The 25,647-nt window shown below is 34.8% G+C and overlaps 1 protein-coding gene across 5 annotated transcripts in view; it reads right to left on the minus strand.

The window, feature by feature from the left end:
- Positions 1-25,647, minus strand: part of SKIC3 (SKI3 subunit of superkiller complex) — a 100,470-nt gene that overhangs the window by 13,659 nt on the left and 61,164 nt on the right. For all 5 annotated transcript variants that reach the window (XM_066273834.1, XM_066273835.1, XM_066273839.1 and 2 more), the window contains 12 exons: positions 25,368-25,509; positions 22,307-22,400; positions 20,104-20,181; positions 17,847-17,971; positions 16,918-17,041; positions 14,229-14,450; positions 13,465-13,537; positions 10,450-10,503; positions 10,167-10,278; positions 6,610-6,738; positions 2,810-2,931; positions 985-1,143 (listed from right to left, as the gene is read on the minus strand). In XM_066273834.1, the coding sequence (XP_066129931.1) occupies positions 985-1,143; positions 2,810-2,931; positions 6,610-6,738; positions 10,167-10,278; positions 10,450-10,503; positions 13,465-13,537; positions 14,229-14,450; positions 16,918-17,041; positions 17,847-17,971; positions 20,104-20,181; positions 22,307-22,400; positions 25,368-25,509 (1,434 nt within the window). The remainder of the gene's footprint in view (positions 1-984; positions 1,144-2,809; positions 2,932-6,609; positions 6,739-10,166; positions 10,279-10,449; positions 10,504-13,464; positions 13,538-14,228; positions 14,451-16,917; positions 17,042-17,846; positions 17,972-20,103; positions 20,182-22,306; positions 22,401-25,367; positions 25,510-25,647) is intronic.

Here is a 25,647-nt window from a genome sequence, read left to right on the forward strand (position 1 = left end):
AACATAGTCATCATTGTGTATTTGTCATTGTGGATAACCAGAATCAGCTAGAAGGGCAGATAATTGTTGATCTAGGCATCAAACCTGAAAATAATTATTTCTAAAAACATTAAATAACCATTAATATCTTCGATACGGGTGACCTGTAAAGAAGCTAAGGAAAAACTACACATCCCCTCTAGAGACAGAGTTAAAATCTACACAGCAACCCTATTGTAAAACATTTGTAATACTTTAGTTCTCTTACATCAACTCCACTGTTTTAAATTAAGAAAATTTATAATCAAACATTAAGAAAACTTTGAAGTATTGTAACAACAGTTTCTAAATTAGTATTCAACTTGCTTCGTTCAGTCATCCCTCATCATATCATGGTTCACTTTTTGCCGTCTCACTGTACTGTGAATTTTTAAATTGTATATAGCTAATTTTGTATCATGGAGTTTTTGCTATATTGTGGGATTTTGTGGTATATAGGTATTTTTATATATTTATTATTTTAATTATTTTTGAGGTAAAATAAGCATTTCTGGCCTAAAAAATTGAAAATATAAAAACATTAATTAAAATATATTAAAAGAATATTAAATCAAAATAAAATAGTAGCGCACAGCAGATAAGTAGACAGACTCGCATGTATAAAAAACACAGCTATGGCCACTTCAGCTTGAGCTAGTTTGCCCAGATGAGATTGTACACAGCACACTATAGGCTGATGGATGGGAGGCAACCAACCAGAGTACTGTGTTCTGTATATATAAATAATAAAATGAATATAAGGCTGCTACTTCGCAGATTTTCATCTAACACGAGGGGGGTGTTCTGGAACCTAACCCCCACGATAGATGAGGGACCACTGGGTACCCTAAATCATGAAAATGAGAGATGTCTGGAGAGTTTAAAAGCATGACAAAAGAGCATACCTCTGACTTCAGCTTAATATCACAGAGTATTTTAATTCAGGGTCACGTAAGAAAGATTTACCTGCCAAGCTGGAACAGAGGTTGAGTTGGACATGACTGTTTTTTGCAGCTCTTCAAGTACAGTATCTGGGAGAGGCTTTTGTGATTCTAGGAGTGCTTGACACTGAACTTGTCTCAGAAGTAAGATAACAGCTGGCTGGTCAGGTTTACTCTTTAAATTCTAAAATTTAAACCCCAAATACAAATAAATCAAATAGGTTCTTAAATGTTAAATGCAATAAGCAATTAAGCTATTCTCCACATTGGGGGTAAAATCTAAATTTGACCTTTTCTTATTAAAAAGATCAACAACTGGGAAAGTAAAATAAATAAAACACTGAACACCTTGGGGAATATCAAACTATACATATAAATAATTTTTAAAATCAGTAATGCTGTTATGTTTATATAAGTCATTTATTTTAGATTTAATATGTCCCTTTCACTTAGTTAATTCTCAGATGATAGCTTACGAACTTTAAACTTTAGGTTCTGACTGTAAATAGCAGAAATAAGAAAACGTGAAATTAACAATGAAGGCTAAGCTAACCCTGTACCTTATTGGGAAAAAATACTATGTAAAAAGGAAAGAGCTATATATTTTTTGCTTTCTGAACTTCTTAATGAAGATATTCCTTGCATGTCTTTCCTCCAGGCAAAAAACTTCATATACATTGGGAGTAAGAGAAATGACCCACTGACCCATTTTTCTAAGCTATTTACACCCTTGTATATATGTATATATTATGGCCTTTATATACATATGGAAGAAGTTGAAGAAAGTTCTCTATACAAGTACTTCCACTATTGTTTTAAATATTTCTTCCTTTATTGCTTTGTCTCTCAGTAACATGTTTCTATTTTTTACTAATTAGGTTAAGTCTTGAATGTATTTATTTCTAAAATGTACTTGATTGCTTTTTTCTAAGTAAGAGATTGAAACAATAAAACGACAAGGAAAGGCTCATAAAAGTATCTCTTATTCTGTCAGACATAGCAGTCAACTGTCAATTTATGAATACTATACTCTCACTATGAAATACTATCCTGTCCTGAACTCAGATAGCATTTCTTAAATAAAAGAGAAAATTTATCACTGTTTTTCAGAGAATTCAAGAGCTGAAGAGATCTGCAAAGACCCATTTCTATTTCTCTGCAAAATTTATACTGCTCTTTTAAAACAATTTCTAGGAAGATAACATAACCTTCTTGGTAAACATTTATGAAAAAGATGTTTTCAGGAAAAGTGATGCTTAAAATTCTCCTAACCCATTACATTATTTCTAAGTAGGTCTATAAAACTGATTTAATCATTCAATCCATATTTACTTAGTGAGCCCTTACACTATGTGCTAGGTAAGGTGTTAAGAATTTACTCACAGAGCCTATAATTCAGGTATATAAAAACTATACTCTGAAAGGAATAACCAGAAATCAAAGAAAAATACTACCTCCCTAATGGTGCCCCCCCAATCTATTATACTAAGAGCTTGGATCCTAGAGTCAAACAAATGTGAGTTCACATGGCAACTCTATCCATTTGTAGCTGCAGACTTCTGTGCAAATTACCCTCCCTAAGCCATAGTTTTCCCATTTGTGAAAATGGGGATAATTATAAGTATCTTTGTCATATAGACTATTGTGATATTCAAATGCACACTGCTAAATGCTAGGACTGACTGGCTTGGGGTAAGTATTCAATAAATGTTGGGTGTAATTATCATCATTGCCATCACCACCACCACCACCACCACATGCTGTTTAAATAACATGCATTCTATTTTTGAAGTTATTTTCCAAATAGAATAAGAATCCATAAATCTCAATGGTCAATTCCATAACAATACCTTCGTGCAAAGGGCTTCGGCTTCACATATTCTCCCTGTGTCTACTAGAGCAGTGACAGCTTGGGAGAGACACCACTTTTCAAGAGATTCATTGTAATTTTCAAAAAATTCTTTGTCTTTAACTACAAACAAAAAATGTCAATGTTAACTTTTTCTGCAATTTATAATATATTCTCAGAGGAGTAACTGCTAATAAGTATCACAATAAGACTTATACATATGTATATAATTTTTATAACTTACGTAAACCACTGGAATACCACAGGCTATGCTATCATGAGACAAGTTTCTGAAAAGTTTCATGGTAGGAATATTTGTAATTAAATTATATACCTGTGGCATAAGAAAAATCACTATATCTGTAGTAAAATTAAAAATAATTCATTGAAAAAAAATAAAGACTTATTGCAATATAATTGACATACAATAAGCTGCACACATGCACATATTCGAACGGTATGTTTTGAGATAAGCTTTGATTTACAGATAAGTATATATCTGTACATCATCACCACATCAAGACAATGAACATATTCATTATCAAGTCTCCTCCTGGCCCTTGGTAATCACTTTTGTCCCTAACAAACACCCCTTCCTCTCCTATGTCCCCAAGCTACCACTAATCATTTTCAGTCAAAATAGATCAGTTTGCATTTTCTAAAATTTCTTAAACAATGAAATCATAAATTCTTTGATGTCTTTCACAATTGTTAGCATGGTAAATGGCATTAATTTTCAAATGTCAAAGCAACTTTGTATTCCTAGGATAAACTGCACTTGATCATAATATATTCTCTTTTTTATCTGCTGTTCAATTTCAGTTGTTAAAGTTATATTAATGAATTTTTGCAGCTATGTTCAGGAGTAATGTCCTTCTGTAGTTTTCTTATATGTCTTTGTCTATTTGGTATCAGGGTAATTCTCGTCTCAGAAGAAGTTAGAAGTGTTAGAAGTTCTTTGATTTTCTGGAAGGATTTGTATAGAACTGGTATTATTTTTTCATTTGGTAGAATTCATTAGTGAAGTCATCTAGTCCTGGAGTTTTCTTTGTGTGTTTTTAACTATAAATTCAGTGTCCTTAACAAATACTAAGCTTATCTCTTTTTCAGGAAGCTTTGTGTCTTTCAGGGAATTTGTCCATTTCATCTAAGTTGTCAAATTTAATGGCATAAAATTGTCCATAAGCCTTTTAAAGGCTACAGTAATGTACCCTTTCATTCCTGACAGACACTGGTACTTTTTCCCCCCAGATGTCAGACTAGAATTTTATTTTGTTTTCTATTTCATTATTCTCTACTCTTCATTATTTCTTTTTGTCTTAATTTGGAGTTAATTTCCTCTTCCTTTTTTTAGTTTCTTAAGGTAAATGAAAGATGACTAATTAGAGGCCTTCCTTATTTTTTCAATGTAGACATTTAATATTATAAACTTCCCTAAAAGTAGTGCTTTAGTGGCACTGTAGAATTTTGATATGTTGTTCTTTATATTTTCATTCAATTTGAAATATTTTCTAATTTTCCTTCTGATTTATTCTTTGACCTGGATTACTTAGAAGTATGTTAGTTTCCAACTACTGAGAACTTTCCAGATAGTTTCCTGTTACTGATGTCCAATTTCATTCCATTGTATTAAGATAACACACTTTGTGTGATCTGAATCCTTTTCAATTTATTTAGACCTGGTTTATGGCCCATAATATGACATATTTGGGTGAATGTTCTATGTGCACTTGATAACAATATGCATTTTACTGTGGTCAGAAGTCTTCTACAAATGCCCATTAGGTCAAATTAGTTGACAGTATTGTTCAAGTCTTTATTATCTCTTTACTGATTTTTCTGTCCAATTATCCTATCAATTCAAAAGAAGAGTGTTGAAACCTCTAACTGTAATTGTGGATTTATCTACCTCTCCTTTCAGTTCTATCTATAAATTTCTGCTCTAGGCAATTTTTTCAAAACTTTTCAATTTTTTTCTATTATTTTACTATGAAATACCATGCATATTTTAAAATCTGTTAAAGCTGTTAACCAGTGCCTAAATGTTATTACAAGCATACCTCAAAGATATTGTGAATTTAGTTACAAACCACTGCAATAAAGTGAGTCTCATGAAATTTTCTGGTTTCCCAGTGAATGTAAACGTTATGCTTATACCACAGTCTATTAAGCGTGCAATAGATTATGTCTAAAGAAAAAAGTACATGCCTAAATTTAAAAATACTTTATTGCTAAAACTTCTAATCAGCTTCTGAGCCTTCAATGAGTCATAATCTTTTTACTGTGGGAGAGTCCTGCCTCGATATTGATCACTACTGACTGATCAGGATGGTGGTTGCTAAAGTTTAGGGTGGCTGTGGCAATTTCTAATCAAGTTTGTTGCATCAATTGACCTTTCCTTTCACTTCAACACTTAAGAGGCCATTGTAGGATTATTAATAGCCTAATTTCAATATTGGTGCATCTCAAGAAATAAAGGAGGCCCAAGGAGAGAAAGATGGGAAAACGGAGGGTCGATGGAGCAGTTAGAACACACACAACATTTATTAAGTTTTCTATCTTATATAGCATGGGGGTGATTCCCCAAAACAATTACAATAGTAATATCAAAGATCATTGATTACAGATCACCATAAAATACAGTAATAAAAAAGTTTGAAATAGTGCAAGAATTTACCAAAGGTGACAGAGACATGAAGTGAGCAAATGCTGTTGGAAAAATGGTGCAGATTGGCTTGCTCAACAGAGGATTGCCTCTAATCTTCAATTTGTAAAGAACACAGTGTTTGCCAAGTGATATAATGCAAAGTGCAATAAAACAAGGCAGGCTCATTTTGTCAGGTCCTGTTGCTAAGTTGATTCCATTGTGAAATGACCCTCCTTATCACTGCAATATTTTCTGATCTGATTCTCATTTGGCTGAAATCAATATGGCCACCATAGCTTTCTTTTGATTAGTGTTGGCATGATGTATGCATCTTTTTCCATCCTTTAACTTTTTAGGCTCTTTTTATCTTTATATTTAAATACAAATTTATATTTTGTCAGTATGTTTCTTTTTGGCAGTAGTTGGCTTTTGTTTTTTTATCCAATATGACAATCTCTGCCTTTTAACTCAAGTATTTGGACCATTTATTTTAATTTGATAGTTAATATGGCTGGGTTTAAGTCTAATGTGTTATTACTGATTTGTATTGCCATATCTAGTCTTTGTTCCCTTTTCCTCTTCTTTTGGATGACTTTTCATGATTCCAGTTTACTTACTTTGTGGCTTATTACCTATAACTCTATTTTATTAGTGTCTATTTTAAGGTTTAGAGTATTCATCTTTAACCTGTCACAGTCTACCTTTAACTAACATTGTATCATTTACTGTATAAAATTTTTAAAAGAAAATACTTCTATATCCCTTCCTACCCTTTGTGCTATTGTCATACATGCTTTAAAAAGCCCATTACATTCTAGAGATTTTTATCATATATCATTTGTGGACTTGTTTCTACCAACACATTTTCCTCTTCTTTGTATACCTATTAAATTTTAACTGGATACCAGACAATGTGAATTTTACCTTGCTGAATGCTATGTTTTTGTATTACTATAATGTTCTTGAGTTTTCTTCTGTAAGCAGTACACCTTCTTAAAAATGATTTGATCTTTTCAAGGTTTGTTTTAAAGCTTTGTTAGATGAAACCATAACAGCCATTAGTGTAGAGTTAATTGTTCCCACTACCTTTCCACAATATTCTTCTGAGTACTTTATCCTGAATTTATCATTATCAAATGTGTTTTAAAACTTACTTGAAGCAGAAACAGCAGATAACAGTGCCAAGTATAAATCCATCCTCTTTGGCTGAGTGTGGTTCACTAGAGCCAGTTTATCATCAGCATGACAGGCTGCCATTAGCCCGGCCCAGACAGCAGTATCACCTAAACATAGAAAATATAGATGGAAAGCTTGTTAATATTAACATATTGCTGAAAAACTACCAAAGATGAGTTTACAAACACACATAAAAATTATTTGTATCTAGAAAAGTTCCATTTTCTTAAAAAAAAACCTAAATTATAGTTGTTTTCAGAAGATACATTACTATATTCATCCTCCAAGATTTGCCATTTTTATCAAACATATCATAGCATGAGAAATATCCTATAAGCTTTTCTTCCATAGCTGGTTAGTTCAGTTGCCTAGACTACTATGCTACCATGGAAAGGACAATCATAGTCACTTCCACTGGACACCAAGGACAAGTCTCAACAGGCACTCGTATTCATCAATCAGTCCCTGTTTTAAGTGCTCAATCATAGGAAAAGTAAGATAATAAAATTTCTTTTAGTTTTATATCTTTTCTTATCTCACTGCCCCATCCAGTATATACTTATCAAATGTTTGAAATTTGTATCTATTTCATTTATAGATTATTAGTATTACTAATTCTATAAAAGTCATTAGAAATCCCATACAGCCTGACCAGGCGGTGGGGCGGTGGATGGAGCACCGAACTGGGATGTGGAGGACCCAGGTGCGAGACCCCAAGGTCACCAGCTTGAGTGCGGGCTCATCTGGTTTGAGCAAAAGCTCACCAGCTTAGACCCAAGGTCGCTGGCTCGAGCAAAGGGTTATTCGGTCTGCTGAAGGCCTGCGGTCAGGGCACATATGAGAGAGCAATCAATGAACAAGTAGGGTGTCGCAACACGCAATGAAAAACTAATGATTGATGCTTCTCATCTCTCTGTTCCTGTCTGTCTGTTCCTGTCTATCCCTCTCTCTGACCGACTTTCTGTCTCTGTTTAAAAAAAAAAAAAAAGAAACTATGTTAAAGTATTGAAAAAAAATCCCATACAAATCAAAAAAGTTAACAAAAAAATAATATATGTCCATATTACAAAATAATTTCTGCTCCAGATAATGACTACTTTATTTTAAATAAGACACATTAAATTCCAGAATAAGGAAGGCCCATGCCCTAGAATTTATGATGAGATCTGACTACTTTATAAAAAAGGCATGTGACTAAGGATTAGCTCTGGGTTTTAGGATTAACAAGGACACTAATTAACTATGTATCAGCTTTCTTTGGGATTTGTTTTCCCATAAAACAACTAGATGATAGCTCATATGCTATCAGGTCTAAAGCACTATAATTCCAACTGAAATGGCCTCACTTTCTGAACACTGATTTACCCCTATGATCAACTGAACAACCTCTTTAGGAATTTAGGGTATTTTACTGTTTAGATTTTGGTAGGAGAAATGGACATTAGTGGCCAGATCTTTCTTCTGTCAAAATTCATAAACATTGCTATTTTAATTAACTTTTCTATAATCAGCAACTTAAATTCCCTAGGAAACAAAGTATTAATATAAATATATATACACATATATATTTTTTAAAAACTGTAAATCTAAAACATTTTAAATATAACTTGTTAAAAATACCTCTTAATATCACAGAAACAGTAATCTAGCAGAAACTGGATTTCCTTCCACTTAATTCTAAATTCTTGGGATTATATTTATATTTCTAAAAAGATCCTTTGGAGTACCATCTATCAAAACTGTACTTTGTTCACCTAAAGATCTGCAAGGACTAGGTGTACAGCTACTACATATAACTACAATTATACTAGCTTTCATTGGACTCTAAGGAAAAGTCTCAAACAGGTACTCATCCTCACACTCAGCCTCTGTTCTATGTATCTTATATGATGACTCTGCTTCTCTGAGTATTTCTCCAAATAATACAGGAATATCAGAAAACATCATTAGAGGGACCTTTGTTGGCCAATCTTACTTTCTAAAGTTTATGCCACTTAATACAGTGTGTCTGTAAAGTCATGGTGCACTTTTGACCGGTCACAGGAAAGAAACAAAAGACGATAGAAATGTGAAATCTGCACCAAATAAAAGGAAAACTCTCCCAGTTTCATACCTACTCAGTGCAGTTCGATGTGGGCTCACACACAGATTTTTTAGGGCTCCTTAGGTAGCTATCCTGTATAGCCTCTACAGACTCGTCACTGACTGATGGCCTACCAGAACGGGGTTTCTCCACCAAACTGCCGGTTTCCTTCAACTGCTTATCCCACCAAGTAATGTTATTCCTATGTGGTGGAGCTTCGTTATAAACACGCCGATATTCACGTTGTACTTTGGTCACAAATTCGAATTTAGCGAGCCACAGAACACACTGAACTTTCCTCTGTACCGTCCACATCTTGACTGACATGGCTGTAGGCTGCTCCGCTGTATACACGGTGTTACATCATCATCTGTGCATGCGCACATGCTGCCACATCATCCTACAGAAACTGGAAGGGTTTTCCTTTTATTTGGTGCAGATTTCACATTTCTATCGTCTTTTGTTGCTTTCCTGGGACCGGTCAAAAGTGCACCATGACTTTATGGACACACTGTAACATCAAAGGCTAACATCTTCTATAACTGTGAATCCACAGTAAGAATTCTTGAGAGTAATTCTATCTGACACTTGGTGTAAATACCTCCAAAAATCAGAAACACACCCAATACATAACATGAATAAACTCAAATGTTTGAGGTCTCTTTTTGTTCTGATTATTTTGAAAATAAAAAAAATAATTACAGGGTTTTAGTCTATTTGTTTTATTAAAAAAATGTCTAAAATGTTAGATATTTTGCAGTTTAGTTGGGATCTTTAAAATTTATTGTGAAGATAACATTGGACCTGTTCTTTGTATCATTTGTTTCCTAACAGTCCCTGGCCAAAAGCAATAGCATTCTGATCTAACAATTGCCTTAAGCACTCTGAAGAAATATATTGTTTAATGCTGCACTTCACATTAAAAATAATATTATGTAAAAATACATGTGACCTACACTGCTGGACGTCCTAGTCCTTCTGTAACAGTGGAAGCATGCTGGTACAGTCCGTCAGTGGCTCTGGTGAGGAACGGAATGCACATGACCCCGCTGATTAGAACTAAGAAGAACTAGCTCAGGTAGGGCCAGCACTTGGGCACTTTTAACCACAGAAAACATATTTACAATCTTCACGGAGCTAACTACACATAAAATTAACTAAATATGTTTATTAAATAATTTAGTAGTTATAGGTAAATGTAATTAAAGCCTCATGGAAAATGAAAATAAAACTACCTCTTGATGATATTCCTTTAAGCCTGCATCAATAATTGATTATCTCATTATCACTAGCCAATCAAAAGTAGATAATTAATCAAATATTTATATGAAAATCTTCAAATATTTTAAAACTCCCTTGACTTATTTCATGAAAACATAAACTTTACTCCTATAAATCACCAATGAAAGATGAATAAAATTCTAATTAATGAAGTAATTATATTATATTCACCTGGAGAAAGAAGAGCTGCTTTCTGAATGGTCTTCAGTGCAATATTTTTTTCATCCTCTGCTGAACTGCTTCCAATGGCCAATTGATTTATTGCAGTGTATAGTAATGCCTTCTACATAGGAGAAAAGAAAGGTGTTAACCAGTTCTCTTTAGAGCTCCCTGACTTTCAAAGTGACTAAAAGAACAACTATTGGATATAATGTGACCCCCTAAGGCTAGGAAGAACAATTATTCTTTTTATTATTTAATAAGCAGAACATTTCCATCACAGGGGTAAACTAACCTTGCTGTGATTTGAGTCCAGAATATGAGCCACAGTTCCTGCTACAGCACCTCCCTATAAGAGAAAAGAACTGATCATGTCAATAATGCACAGACTTTGATGAAGAGTCTAATGAGAACTAATAAAATCTCCATTAAGTCACTTAAAAAGTTCGGTTTTATCACATTAAGTATCAACCTATTATTATTGCTTTAAAAGACCAGTTTAATATTTTTATAAAAGAAAATATTTTTTTTACTATAATCATTTCAACTCTGCTCATTAAAAGACTAAGTTATATGATTTTACAGTGGTACCAAACAAATGTACACACTTTCTAACAATATAAAAAACGGTGAGGAAAGAAAGACTGAAAAAGAGAGTAACTGCAAGAGACCACAGAACCTATATGAGATAAACACGGCTTCTTCACAAATCTATAGTATTTAAAAATTTTTCACAATCCCTAGGAAAATAAAGTTCTGAGGACCACTAAGCTCATCATTGCTTCAATAATCAACTCAATACTAAAATGAGAAAAACATATGCATATAATTTTCATTACGTAAATTTGAAATTTTTCATTTTTTAAAGTTCAATTAGGTGTTTTACCTGGGAAAGAAATAAGAATGATTTCATTGTAAATCAGAAGTATTCCGTAGTCTTCATTTTATATCAGAAGTGTGTTTCGGAAATGTTTTCAAATATTTAGCATGTAAAGAATGCTAAATTTCTTTTTAAAGTTTATATAAAACACACAAAAGATAGATTAAAAAGAAGAAAGACAACACAGCAGAGCAGAAAAAGGATTTAGGAATTAGATCTGGGGTCACCATACTAACTGATCTTGCACAAATTATTTAATCTCTATGTCTCAAGTTCCTTCCTCTATACCATGAACAATAATTACACGTACTTCATATGGTTGTTGGGATTAAATGAGAAAATGTATAAAAATGCCTACCACAGTAGCTGGAACATAGTAAGTACTTCATTTCAATGTCTAATGATGATGGTTTTATAGGTTCTTTGAACCAACCTATTCACTGAAAATAACTAAAAAAGTAGGATAACACTTTGCTACTCAAAGTGTGATCTGCATACCAGCAGTACTGACATTTCCTAAGAGGTTGTTAGAAATGCAGAATATCAGACTCCACCCCATGCCTAGTGAATTATAATCTGCATTTTATCAAGATCATCAGGTGATTTCGTTTGCACATTAAAATTTGAGAAGCACTGGTATAAGATATAAAAAATATGTAGCCTGACCAGGCGGTGGCGCAGTGGATAGAGCATGGGACTGGGATGCGGAGGACCCACATTTGAGACCCGAGGTTGCCAGCTTGAGCGTGGGCACATCTGGTTTGAGCAAAAGCTCACCAGCTTGGACCCAAGGTCACTGGCTTGAGCAAGGGGTTACTCAGTCTGCTGTAGCCCCGCGGTCAAGGCATATATGAGAAAGCCATCAATGAACAACTAAGGTGTCGCAACGAAAAATTAATGATTGATGATGCTTCTTATCTCGCTCCGTTCCTGTCTGTCCCTATGTATCCCTCTCTCTGACTCTCTGTCTCTGTAAAAAAAAAAAAATGTATTCTTAAAAGTATTAAACAACAAGTTATTAAGGACTTACCAAATCAAGACTAAAAGGGAAAACTAGACTCCAGAGAGGTGAGCAGGGAAACCATTTTGCCACTTGCAGACCCTAACAAATCTGAATTATTCTGAAGGACTCGTGGGCTAGTGGGACAGAGACCAGACCCAGGGCTCAAATAAAAAGGGGAAGTATACAGGAAACCTATATCAAAATGAGCTGAGACCCCAAAAGGCTATACCCACAGATTAAAGGTGAATCAGAAGTAAACCAGGTTTCAAATAACCTTGAAACCCAGGGACATAGTAGTCTGTTTGGTCCACAAACCTCAAGCTCTAAACCTTGTTTAAGGTGGTTCCAGACTGGCGGAGCTCCCAAGCAACTGGCAGAAATAAGCGCAGTTTCTGTCTATAGAAAGGTACCTATTCCTAGGCCAAAAATTATTTCCACAAATACTTTTCAAATACGCACAATCAGGTAAACAAAGGAACAAAGACACCATGTGTGAAAACCAACAGAAATAACAAAGGAAAACAGGCCCACAAGACTTCAAATATTGGAATTTTTTGATGTACTAAGTGTTCAAAACACATTACCTACTATAGTTAGGTTTACCAACTAGTTGAGTCAACAATGAAAGCTCATATTAACCATAGACATTAACAAAACACTTGGCTCAAGCCCAAAGGTTGCTGGCTTGAAGCCCAAGGTCACTGGCTTGAGACCAAGGTCGCTGGCTTGAGCAAGGGGTTGCTTGCTCTGCTGGAGCCCCCATGGTCAAGACACATATGAGAAAGCAATCAATGAACAACTAAGGTGCCACAATGAAGTATTGATGCTTCTCATCTCTCTCCCTTCCTGTCTGTCCCTATCTGTCCCTCTCTCTCTCTGTCAAAAAAAAAAAAAAAAAAAAAAAAGGTTAACAAAATACTTTACAGACTCCTGAAAATATTGTGTCTGGCTTTTATGCACTAAAATACAGTATTTAATCCCCTGTATAGAATATTAGTGACTCTATGTTTAGATTGACATTTTTAAATGATAGCAGTAGGTTCTAGTTTTTATTTTTTTATCTTTAAAGAGCTTTTAAATAAGATTATCTTTTGGGATCAAAAACACAATAGCTAATGCTTATTAAATGGCAACATTTCAAGTATCAATATAACCTTATCACGTAGCTATTAACATAATCTGTATGCGTTCAAAAGAGTCCACCTAAGTCTATGCATTGTCCACAATGCCTAATGCAGTACAAGAGTACACGAAGAAACTCAATGGACCACTGACTGAATAACCAATGGAAAACTGGGTTAACAGCAGAACTCCTTGCTATATTAGTGAATATTTTTCAGGATGATAATGCTAATACATTAAAATTATATTATTTACCACATCACAAGTTATTTAATCTTCGTGCCAGAGTTGAGCACATTCCTCACCTTTGCATTTTGTTGTGTGTACTGAGCAACCACTCGGGACAACAGAGACCAGAGAGCAGGGTCCGCTGGGTTACTACAGAGATCACCAAAAGCAGGGCTTAGTGATGGGAGTTAACCACAGAAAGTACAAGCAGCCAGCATTTCATTTAGTACCTAAGTTTAAATCCTTTAGACATCTAAAACAAGTTCATATAATTGTCCATATGTGGTTGAAAGTGTCTTAAATTTTAGAAAACATTATTTTATATTTCTTTTATACACCAACAGTCCTTGTGAAAATAAAGGAAAAAATCAGCAATGTGATGATTACAAATTGTGAGATCTAATTAAAAAATGTTAAGGAAATATAATATGTTGTGGTCAAAGAATACACAAGAGGTGAGAACTATGGAAGGAAAGCAGTACTGATGTAACACCTTATTGCTGGAAATAAACACTGTTGCTAGTGCTATCAGTTTGCTATTGCCCAAACTTTGAATACATTAGTGAATGCCTATCAGATAACAAACTGACATCATAAACTTGAGAATTAGTAAGGGCTTTCATACTAAAAGTTTGGAAGGACAAAATTTCTGCTATCTCTTTATTAAATTTAAAAAAATCTTCACAGATGAAATAATATGTACAGTTAACTGACTATATGGACAATTTCATAAAACCACATTTTGGTTTCCAAATGTATATGCTTACAACTTCATTTTTTATTTTTAATAAGGTCCAAACATCAAAGACCATATCATCAAGCTCACAAGTGCAGAACTTACCTGTGAACAGCCTTAGACACTTGTCTCTGCACCGCGACTTTGCGGCCTTGCAGTGCGTACACTGCTGAAGTAAGAAGGCATCTCTGATAATCACTGTCTTTCTGTTTGATGTGTTTCAGTAACTCGTTCACTGCAGCTTTTGACAGTGTAGCATCCTGCATTGCCAACCCTAGAGCACACAGGGCTTGAAGGCTCTCTGTGGTTGGCTCCTTTAAGATAGAGCTGTAAATATATTTTCAAATTGCTGATTAACAAGAATACAGTAGCCTGTAACTATTAAAACATAGTTAACATTTAGTAAAAAAAAAAGCAATTTACTTAGAGATTCACCTAACTAAGCCCAGCTTTAAGATAAAGATAAGAACGAAGTACTTGGCTTCTTGGGACAGCAATTTCCCTATCTGAAGCATTTAAAAGCATCAATAGCCCTAGCTGGGTAGCTCAGTTGGTTAGAGCATCGCATCATATATGCCAGGCTGCAGGTTTGATCCCGGTCAGGGCATATGTAAGAATCAATCAATGAATGCATTAATAAAAGTATCAATGGCCTTTCACAGAGCAGCAATAGATAAACTTCTTTTCTGGTCATTATATCCAAGTTTTAGAAAAAAACTTTTTATTCTAATAGTAATTATGAACATTGTACCATAACAAAACAGAGAAACTTCCAAACACTTTTAAACAGTTTATTAAAATATAACAAATATTTAAAACATTACAAAATATCACAGCTACCACTACATCTTTTACTATTTTTTTAGAAAGCGGAAACAAAATGTTTAGAATTTAATTTTGATAGTTATAAAATCATGAATTTTCATGGGCAGCGCTGGAGCAAGTTAGCAGCCTACTCTGAGCATCCACAGTAACTCTTTCTACAATAAGGGTTAAGAGATGCAGAAGTCCAAATATGGAAGGATGTCAAGCAGTCACAGTCATTTCTATCAAAACAAATAACCGCACTGTATGTTGGTACAACTGAAAAAACACATAATAAGATTTAAATCCCAATACTGACAGCAAAAAAAGAAATTCCAATTTGTTCCTTGGTTCATAAGGATGAAAACCTATCTACTCTAATACTAATACATCAAACCTACATTATTACTGGAATAACTACATCCCACTAAGCTACATGGGCTGAATACTCAGTAACTCCATGTTGTCTTGTATCATGTTCTAGTGATTTTACATGCAGTTATTTAACATAATACAATCTATTAAGTGGATAACCAGATAATTTTTCCTGTATAAATGGAAGTTACTCTCATTCTCCATAAACAAACAACTAGGATACTGCTTAGTTTCCAATATATGAATGCCAAGCAATATTAGTAAAGAACTGGTAACTGAATTTTTCATAGAAAGGAAGTCAAAGTAAAGAGTGCCAAGGGGCAAAGCATTAAGTTTGAAAGATGACATGCAGAGAATCAAAAACAAAGAAACACAGCCCTGGATCCAACAACATAAAACAAGGAAGTAAAGGTTTTCCTCCTTCTAAGAGAAGAGAAAAAGGATAAGATTATATTCCATAATTTTTTCCCACTTTCATTATTGTTCGAAATGATTTCCGTTACTGTTTTAAATTGTAACACAAAACTACTCTAATTGTGTCTAATTGGGGGGTTACTTCCTCCTTGATAAATGCAGTCAATACATTAGCACCTCTAATTCTTGTCCCAAGCCATTTGCAATTTGGGTTCTTTGAACATGGTTATATATAGCCACATAAACATATTACATAAATGTATCCAAGTAAAGTGACAAGAGTTATTTGTTTTTATTCCAATTGGTTTTCTTAAAACAGCAAGGAAAAAGAGAAAGAATTGCTTATTTGTTATATAAGAAAATGACTTAAATCAGGATGGGATAAAAGTATCACAATGAAGAAATAAGTATAAAGCTTACCCTATAAAAGTGATTCTCAGCTAATACCAGTTAATCAACTCCCACCTTCTACCTTTGAAGAAGGGTGGGTGGGGTAATCTGGAGATGGACATAGGTCATTTTTGGTTTCACAATGATTGAGGATTATTATTAGCATTTAAGGGGAATAGGACAGAAACATAATCTTGCTGTAATTGGGGGGATAATTCTATACCATTGTAATAATGTGTACCTATGCAAATGCTAAAAAAGCATTCATTGATAACCACTGGCCAATAGCATATATTAATCATACACTGCTTTTGAAGAAATTAAGATCAACTTTCTAAAAACTCTTTTTTCAAAAGTCAGAAAATACCAAATATATAACCACATTGAGAAATAGTTACAAGTCATACTGATTGGCAGCATTTTTTTAAAACCTCAACTTTAATTAACTTTACCATGTTAACTTGCAAAGGAAAGACGAAAACGATCTCTTTGGGAACACAAAAGGCCAAAAACCAAGCCAGTTACGACTGCTTTTATTAAAATTTTAAAATCCTACTAGATCAGGTCATCAATTACTTTTTTTAAAAATACATAAAACACACAGTGTACATGATGAGTTTGGACTGAGTGGATCCAGGACTAAGAATTAAGCCATCATCTCTAGTTCTACCTGTGACTGTCAGATCAGAATCAGGTGGGTCAATTCCTTTTGTTCACCACAGTTCCTCAAGCATTAAGACCTTCTGCTCTAAATTTAAACCTAATATTTAAGTGTTTGGTCATGGTAAGTGTTGACATCAATTATACATACCATTTAAACAGCAATGTCTTGGCTATGTCCATTTTTCCTTGTTTATATTCCGTTATTGCCAGAGCTGTCAAGATATGGGCTTTGTCTTGCTCTGACTCAACAATAGGCAAAGCTCTCTCATAGGCTGTTATATAGAGTTGGAAACAAAAAGAAAACAATATAAATGCAATCCTGATGGACACACTGTATTTTGCCTTTTCTAATTCTATTTTTCAAAAAGATCTAACTAAAAAAAAATCTTATTGTTCCTTTGCGTTCAAGCACATGGAATAAAAACTCAAAATCATCTAATTTTGTTTAGCTGTTCCAAGGTAATTCCGGGGATATCACCAAGATTATTATGTGATGTTCCCTAAATTCTATTTTCAGAATCTTGAGAGCCATCTCAGTCACTATTTTTAAAACAAGTAGAGAGCAGGAGCCACTGAGATAAGCACCATAATTCCCATGTGCAGATCAGCAACTCCATCAAACAACAACAGATCCTTACAGTGAGCTGCACACACAGAGGTTGGGCCCATATGTGAAAATGCACTCAATTAGCACTTTTGCAGAAACCAAAATATAACGGTTGAAGTCCTCATTTATCAGAAAGTTATATTTAAGCACTGTGAAATAGTAAAGACCTGCTTTCAAATGCTAATTCTATGTCAACCATAAGTGATCTTGGACCTCTGTTTATTTAAATAAGGAAAGTAAAACTCAGCTCATAACACTGCTGCTATAAGGACTATTCATCATAATAATGTACTAAATGACAAAACAGATAAAAAAGTTCTTAGTATTGTTCCTGATTCCTAGTCAGATGTTAATAAACACTGTAACTCCTACATCTCAATATTACATCTTTCTTTATGTAAGGTCATCACGATCAAATTCTTCTTAGCCCTGAAAAAGGTGTGTCCTTCAGCTTAAAGCAACAAACTCACCTTTGCTGCTCTCTTTATACAAACCCTTCATAAACAAAGCCAGTGCAAAACCAGTGGTGCCTTCTAACTCTTCAAGGGGTATAGACTTAAAAGCCTGGATGGCTTTATCATATTCACCAATGGAACTAAGAAGCAAAACATAACTAACTTTTAATATAAAAAATAATTTTGGCTTATATATTAAAATGTAGAGACATTATACCACATTTATTGTTATGACTTTATCTATCAGAGTTAAAACTGTAGTAGGAAAGTGGAAGGCATATCACTCATTTCAGAGAAGATGCACTAGGAAGAATTAACTTCACACATCGCTTCCTTAAATAACATGTGAAAATGACCAGTTTTGCTAATTGCAGTGTTTTATCAAACTTGAATTAAAATCCCAAATTATAAAAATAATTTAAAGTTAACTCTTATACAGAACTCTAAGTTTTAAGCTTAATACATTAAATATTACTCCCTTAGGTATGGTTCTAGCATTTTTTAAAAAATTTATTTTATTTATTTAATTTTAGAGAGGAGAGAGGAAAGAGACAGAGAGAGAGAAGGGGGGAGGAGCAGGAAGCATCAACTCCCATATGTGCCTTGACCAGGCAAGCCCAAGGTTTTGAACTGGCGACCTCAGCATTTCCAGATCGATGCTTTATCCACTGCACCACCACAAGTCAGGCGGTTCTAGCATTTTTGATGAGCTTAATAAGTCATAAAATAACCTAGTCAGACTTAAACCTAGCCCGTGTGTACACTGTTTATCTGTACGTTTTTGTTTTTGTTTTGTTTTTGGAGGGCACGCTAAAATTCCACAGACAAAACTATGTATTATATTTTCTGTACTTAATAGGTATAAAAGTAAAAACTTATATATGATATGAAAGATAATACTTTTTAATAACAGAAAAATAACTTGTATGTATTATATTTTCTGTACTTAATAGGTATAAAAGTAAAAACTTATATATGATATGAAAGATAATACTTTTTAATAACAGAAAAATAACTTGTTTTGTTTATTTAAAAAGAGACAGTGGATAAGCTCAGCTGCCATCACCTGGAATACAAGAAACATGTATCTTTGATGTTCTTATTTAGTATTCATCACTATAATCAGAAGTTGCTTCTATTGTTAATGTGTTATTAGAAATCTTTTTATAAAATCTTTTCAGCCTGACCAGTTGGTGACACAGTGGATAGAGTGTTGGCCTGGGACAGTGAGGATCCAGGTTCAAAACCCTAAGGTCACCAGCTTCAGAGCTGGCTGGCCAGCTTGAGCATGGGATCATAGACCTGACTCCATGGTCAGTTGAGTTGAGTGCAAAGGTCACTGGCTTGAGCAAGGGGTCACTGGCTCAGCTGGAGCCCCTCTCACACACCAGTCAGACACATATGAGAAAGCAATCAAGCATATAAGGAGCCACAACTATTAGCTGGTGCTTCTCATCTCTCTCCCTTCCTGTCTGACTGTCTCTCTCTCTTCCTCCCTCCCTCCTTCTCTGCCTCTGTCTCTCTTGCTAAAAATAAAATCATTTTAATCTTGAGAGTGTGGGTGGGAACTAAAAATTCAAGCAATCTTTGCCTCTAAAATCCAATTTACAAATGTGAAAGAATTTAAAAATCAGTAAAATCAAATATTGATAAATATTTTGATAAAGGGAAGTTACCTTAGATTGTTTATAAATACATTTCAATTTGGGAGCAGCTCTCAACTTGAGGAATGCTTCCTTAGCGTGAGCTGAAAACCTTCCTCTCCGAAAACCTCTCTGGTGCTAGTTCTACCCTCTAAAACAACTGGATTCATTTTTTAATATATTTTAAAATCTTGTTTGAACTCAGAAGTCTTTGAGAATCTGAAGGAAGCTATGCGGCTCCCTTTCTACATTCAAAATGCACACACAGAGAAATTTTTATGTATTATTTTAAAAGAATTCAGAACATTTCTGAATTCCTAATGTCTAGCCCCAGTTTAAAAATATACAGAAAATCAGAGTAAGTCCAATACTTTCAATTAACTAGGTTTTGATTATTAGAGACAGCAACTGCCTCTTTTCCAAATTCTCTTATATATAGTGCACCTGTTCAACTCTAAACCTGTTCATGAAGCAGCATGGAGGTAGGTATTGTTACAGGTGGAGGAAACCCTTAACACAGCCTGCTATTGTGGGAACTGTGTATCCTGGGGAATGTTCCACCTCACTTGACCCACTTCACCAGAAAAATCTAGTAGGGTCACCAAATTAATGGGAAAAAATATGCTTACCATAACAATCTGGCATAATTTCTAATTGTGTCATTATAAGTAACTTGATCTTCTGCATTCTGTATCAACAAACTTGCCCTTTTAAGAAAAAGACAAGGTATTTTAAATTATCTACGTGTAATAGCATTCTCTTACCCTTCTTCATTAACTGAACCTAAAGATTTGTTTTCACTTAATTTTAATAATTCTTTAATATTAGTTATAACACTTATTCATATTTTATTCAATTGCCACCAAAAAAAGAATACTTAATAGATTTTAGATTGTCAGGAAAATTATTTTAATAAAGTAAACCTCGTAAGTGAAATTATTTATCATACTGAGTTTTAAATATTCCAGAAGTCTTAATCTAAATATGGAAAAACTGTGTTAATGATTTAAGTTTTCACATATTTAAACCATATACAAAACACCCTTTGAAATATTTATATACTAGTAGTTTGGGTTAGGAAGCCATGAAATTGAATGCTTTCATGTGCCACTACCTTTTACATACAAAAATATATTTGGTCACTACTGAGTTTAGGGAAGGGAAAGAGACACCAGGAGTCCTGAAAGGCTTAGAATTAATACTCCAACATGCTGACAGCCCAGATTTTTACCTTCTCATGCTCAGTCCCCTTTGAGCAAGCAGGGAAATGTCTTAACAACTAAAAGGACTGGAATACTTAGTAAGATTTTATTTTCTCTTTAAACAAGATTAGCCAGGAAGAAATATCCAAGAAAAGCTTCCATTCCCCCTGACGTTAAATGAAAAACAAAAATATGCCAGAAAATCTAAAAGACAGTAATATAGAAACAGCACTGTATTAAAAACTACACCTCTGGTTAGATTTATACCTAATGAGTAGTTTCAAACCTCGAATACTTGTTTAAGGCAAAAACTCACAGCAGTCATCAGTGAAGAAAGAGCAGTACATACACATCCAGTGACTGTGCAATTACCATCTTAGCTGAAGATATAACCAGTGTCAGATTCACAATATGTGCAATTATAGTGTGTACCCCAAAACAGCGAGCACCCTAAATCTGTCTAGTTTTCTGTTTAGAAATCCTGACCTCTGTTGCATCCTATCTTATTAAACAGTCTGGTTACTGGTGAGTTTACCGTGACACTGAAGGAAACAGACTGTGGTTTTTCATAACCCTCTCCCCACACACCTGGCAGAGTAACTTCTTCATGACAGCCTCCAGTACCATCTAGTGATTACTCCTTTGAACTACAGAGGGATCCATTAAAAAATGGCAAAGTATTTAGGACACCTCAATTATTTCTTAATCTAACAAGGCCTCTTCTAAAATCCATCTATTTAGATTGAGGGCAAGACTGTACCTCAGAGAGCAACAGTTATTTGCTTATTCACAAATCAACTAATTTGAAGAGATAAAACTTCATGTTATCTTCCTTTCCTACCATTCTCCTGACTGGTCACTCCACTAGAGCACACTGTCCTTCTTTCTTCCACATCTCAAGTCCACTCCTGAGTCAGAGCACTTGCTCTCGCCGTTCCTTCTGCCTGGAATGCTCCTGTCCTGACTACCAGGTGGCTTGTAGCTTCACTCATTCAGGCCAGGCCCCCACTGCCTCCCTTGTCAACCTATCCCCTCTTAAAACCTACCCCAAATTCACTGCCTGCTTCTGTAGTTTCTGATCCATTACTTCGATTTTCTTTCCTAGCAATGACTACCATCACCGACGTCTCAGAGCTTACCACGTGGCTCCCCCACCAGAACACGAGCTCCCTGAGAAAGGGGACTGTCTGCTTTAACTCCCCGCTATACTGCCAGTTCCAAGGACGCTGACTGACACACAGCAGTTCAATAAATCACTACTGAAGGGATAAATGAGATTCAAGTGATTCAAATATATCATGTTCTGATTTTTTCTCTGAATAAATACATGCATTTAATAAAGCTAGACAAAGTCTAAAGGGATGGATTTTTCTAAAACAAAATCTGAGGGGTTTTTTGTTTGGTTTTGTTTTTCTCTTTCACTCTCTCTCTCTCTCAGGTTAAGCAATAGAAACCAGAATAGAGCTGAAAATTTGAACTGTATATTGTCACCTTCAAAGATGTAATAATAAGTTAATAAAAGACTAAGAAAGAAGCCAACACATTTATTTAGTACTTTCTTCATGAAAATGAAACTAAACAAAGATGAATGGCAAATCAGGACAGCCCTTCCATGACGCGCCGCGCTTACCTGTGGTACGCCTCTGCTGCTTCCTTTCTCAGCTGTAGATGTTCGTTTAAATATCCCAACATTGTGAAAGCTGGAGCGTAATTCTGAATTCTTTCTGGAAATCCAAAAATATCTTTTCCTTATATGTACGTAATGGTAGTGTGTGTAAAATACTTGTTTTATTTTCAATTTTTTCAATATTTTAAATACCAGATTATCTCCTGAGATCCCTAGAATTGTTAAGGATAGTACTGTAGTCTGAGATCTTGACCATAAAATACCAGTAATTATTTTATAATTCTTCTAAATTATTGAATAACATTTATACCTATTATCTACTTATGTTCTAAAGTTTAAACATTTTTATCCTTAACGGTATAATAATTTGAACATGTACCTCATGTTAAAACCATTTATTTATAAGGAAAATTTAGTTCTTCCTCTAATCACTAAAACTTTCTGTGATTGCCTGACCAGGCCAGGTGGCGAAGTGGATAGAGCATCGGACTCGGATGCGAAGGACCCAGTTTTGAAACCCTGAGGTTGCCAGCTTGAGCACAGGCTCATCTGGTTTGAACAAAGTTCACCAGCTTGGACCCAAGGTCGCTGGCTCGAGAAAGGGTTACTTGGTCTGCTGAAGGCCCACGGTCAAGGCACATATGAGAAAGCAATCAATGAACAACTAAGGTGTCGCAACGAAAAACTGATGATTGATGCTTCTCATCTCTCTCTGTTTCTGTCTGTCTGTCCCTATCTATCCCTCTCTCTGACTCTCTGTCTCTGTAAAAAAAAAACTTACTGTGATTAATTTTAGCCACAATTTTTCTTGGTGGTTGTGTTCCAATTTCTGTATGTCTTTTAAAAAAATAATAACTCAGTACTGTACACTAGAAACAGAGGATGACTTAGGTATTACCAATGTAGCATTTTAAAATTTTAATGTCAAAAACACCTTGCATCTAATAATGTACAAAAAAGAAACACATCTGATCTCATTAAAAGTAGTACATCCCTTAAATTGTTTAACAAAATTTAGTGTAATTATAACATATGTGATAGTTAGGTTTTAATATTAAAGCATAAGGTAAAAATCACATAGTCAAAGTTATTCTTGAAAAATCCTAATGTTACCACACAAGGAGAGAGTCACCACAACTGAGCCAGACTGAGTAAGAGATCTGTGCCATCCATACACACTCGCCATGAGCAGTCAGCAGGACAGGGGAAGAGACTGTACTCACTCTGTATTACACCGTTTTCTCTTCTACTTTATTTATTTAGTATTTTGTTGGTTAAGCACATGTAGCTGAATTTGTTAAACGAGTATGTTTATCATTATGACAGCACTATAGAGTTAAAAATGTAGCTTAGTAAAACAGTGAGGAAATAATTTGTTGGTTATACTCAGAGGCGGATTAAGGTAGGCTGAGGTCCTGGCACAGAAGAAAATATTGGACCCCTTACATTAGCAAAAAATGTAAAGTTGGGGTTTTGCAGGGCCCTTCAGAAGTCGGGGCCCAGGGTGCACACTGGGTGCACTTGCTGTTAAATCTGCCTCTGGTTATACCAGGTATCTGAATTTTGTAGAAAGCTAAAGATTTACCTCTTCACATAAATCCTTTATAAATGGTATCCATTGTATAAGGAAACCTATCAATAAAATTTCTGATCACACATCTTCTCAAGGCTCTAGGTATTCACTGGATTCACTCATTCTGGCACACAGATAACACGCTGATGTCCCAAAGTGCTGACCTGTAAGCTAAGTGCAGTCCACTCAAATGCCCCAGACTCAATGCAGGAAGAGTATTACAATCCTTTCAATATCTATGATGAGGCATTTTCTCTCCTACTTTTCACAAATTATCTGAGTTTTTATATTATACAGCTGCCAATATTCCTGCTTAAACTCATTGCTTCCTTAGAATTTTGTCAAAAGATAAAAACAATGCTAGTAAAACTAACATTTCTTGAGTGTGTAGGGTATGCCAGGTACTCTGCATATTTTGTATAAATTATCTTATTTAGACTCTAAGCAGTCAATATTTTCATTATTGTATTATAGGTGGGAAAACTAAAATTCAGTTTGGTTATATGCCCAAAATTTTATCATGGCTACTAAGTTATGAAGCACATATAAAATTCAATAGTAGTTTGATTATGGGAAGGAAATTATTGATATTATAATAGATGGTAAATAAAACTTCACCATTCTGCCCTTTTCTTAGGCCTAAATATATTTTCCAATATCTTAAAGAAAAATCAGGTGTTAAAGAAGGAGGTTAAAGGCACTGGCTTTGGAACTTACAGCGTATTACCTCATTTAATTCTCACATCTCCACAACCTTGGTATTACTATCTGTGGGACAGCTGTGTTAGGCTTGCTCACTGGTTTACTGGCTGCAAGCCCTCTGCCTGATTGGTACGTGAATGAGTGAGTGTATGGCTGCACCACGTGTGTATGGCCGCACCACATGTGTATGGCCTATATATAGCTATGGCCTATATATGCTTGTGCTCAGGGGGACTGCGGATGGCGGATTGCTGCCCACCACATGAGGGGCGATTTTTGCTGCTTTTTTGCCAGAGGTTTCCCCTGCCTATGTGCTTGCCCGCCATTGTGAGACTGAGACTCTATTAGATGGAATGGCCCAGTGTTTTCTGGCTCCACAGTTTCTCTATCATCTGCCCGAATCCAATGTGGACCTGCCTGGCCTCAGCCACCGCATTACACTATCTACTTTTCAAGGTTAACAGAAGTTAATAGAAGTAAAATACTTGGCCTAAGACCATGGAAGAAGTAAATGGCAGAGCTAGAACAGCAGCAACTCAGGCACTTTGGGCTCCAAAATGCTTTCCATTACGACATAGAAATCATTTTTATCTTGAATCATTAGCCAACATGTTATCCCTCTTTGAAAGTCTTTATCACAGTTTAAAAAGTAAACTGCAGGTCACCGGGTATCAAAAAGGCAAATTCGTATCTTAAGAAACACTAATACTATACTTAATTTGGAATTAATTTTTTAATTAATTAATTTCAACAGTTATTAAAGTATCTTGCCATTTAAAGGTGCCTTACCTACGTATTTACTCAAAACCACCTGTGCTGCCGGGATAGCATTCATCTGGAGGATGTTGTACCGGTACAGTTCTGTTTCTCTGTTGCTTTTATCTTGCAGTGTTGTACAGACCCAATATGCATAACCTATTGCTCCCTCAGTCTTAAAAAAGCCAAAGTTAACAAGTGGTCACAGGGTAATAAATATGCCAAGAAAAATTAAAAAGTCAAACAATACACTTCAACATAGTACATAATACATCTTAGTCTTAAGTCAACTGTTAAGTGCTGTTACAGGGTC

Source organism: Saccopteryx bilineata, chromosome 4 (assembly GCF_036850765.1).
Source record: "Saccopteryx bilineata isolate mSacBil1 chromosome 4, mSacBil1_pri_phased_curated, whole genome shotgun sequence".
NCBI lineage: Eukaryota > Metazoa > Chordata > Mammalia > Chiroptera > Emballonuridae > Saccopteryx > Saccopteryx bilineata.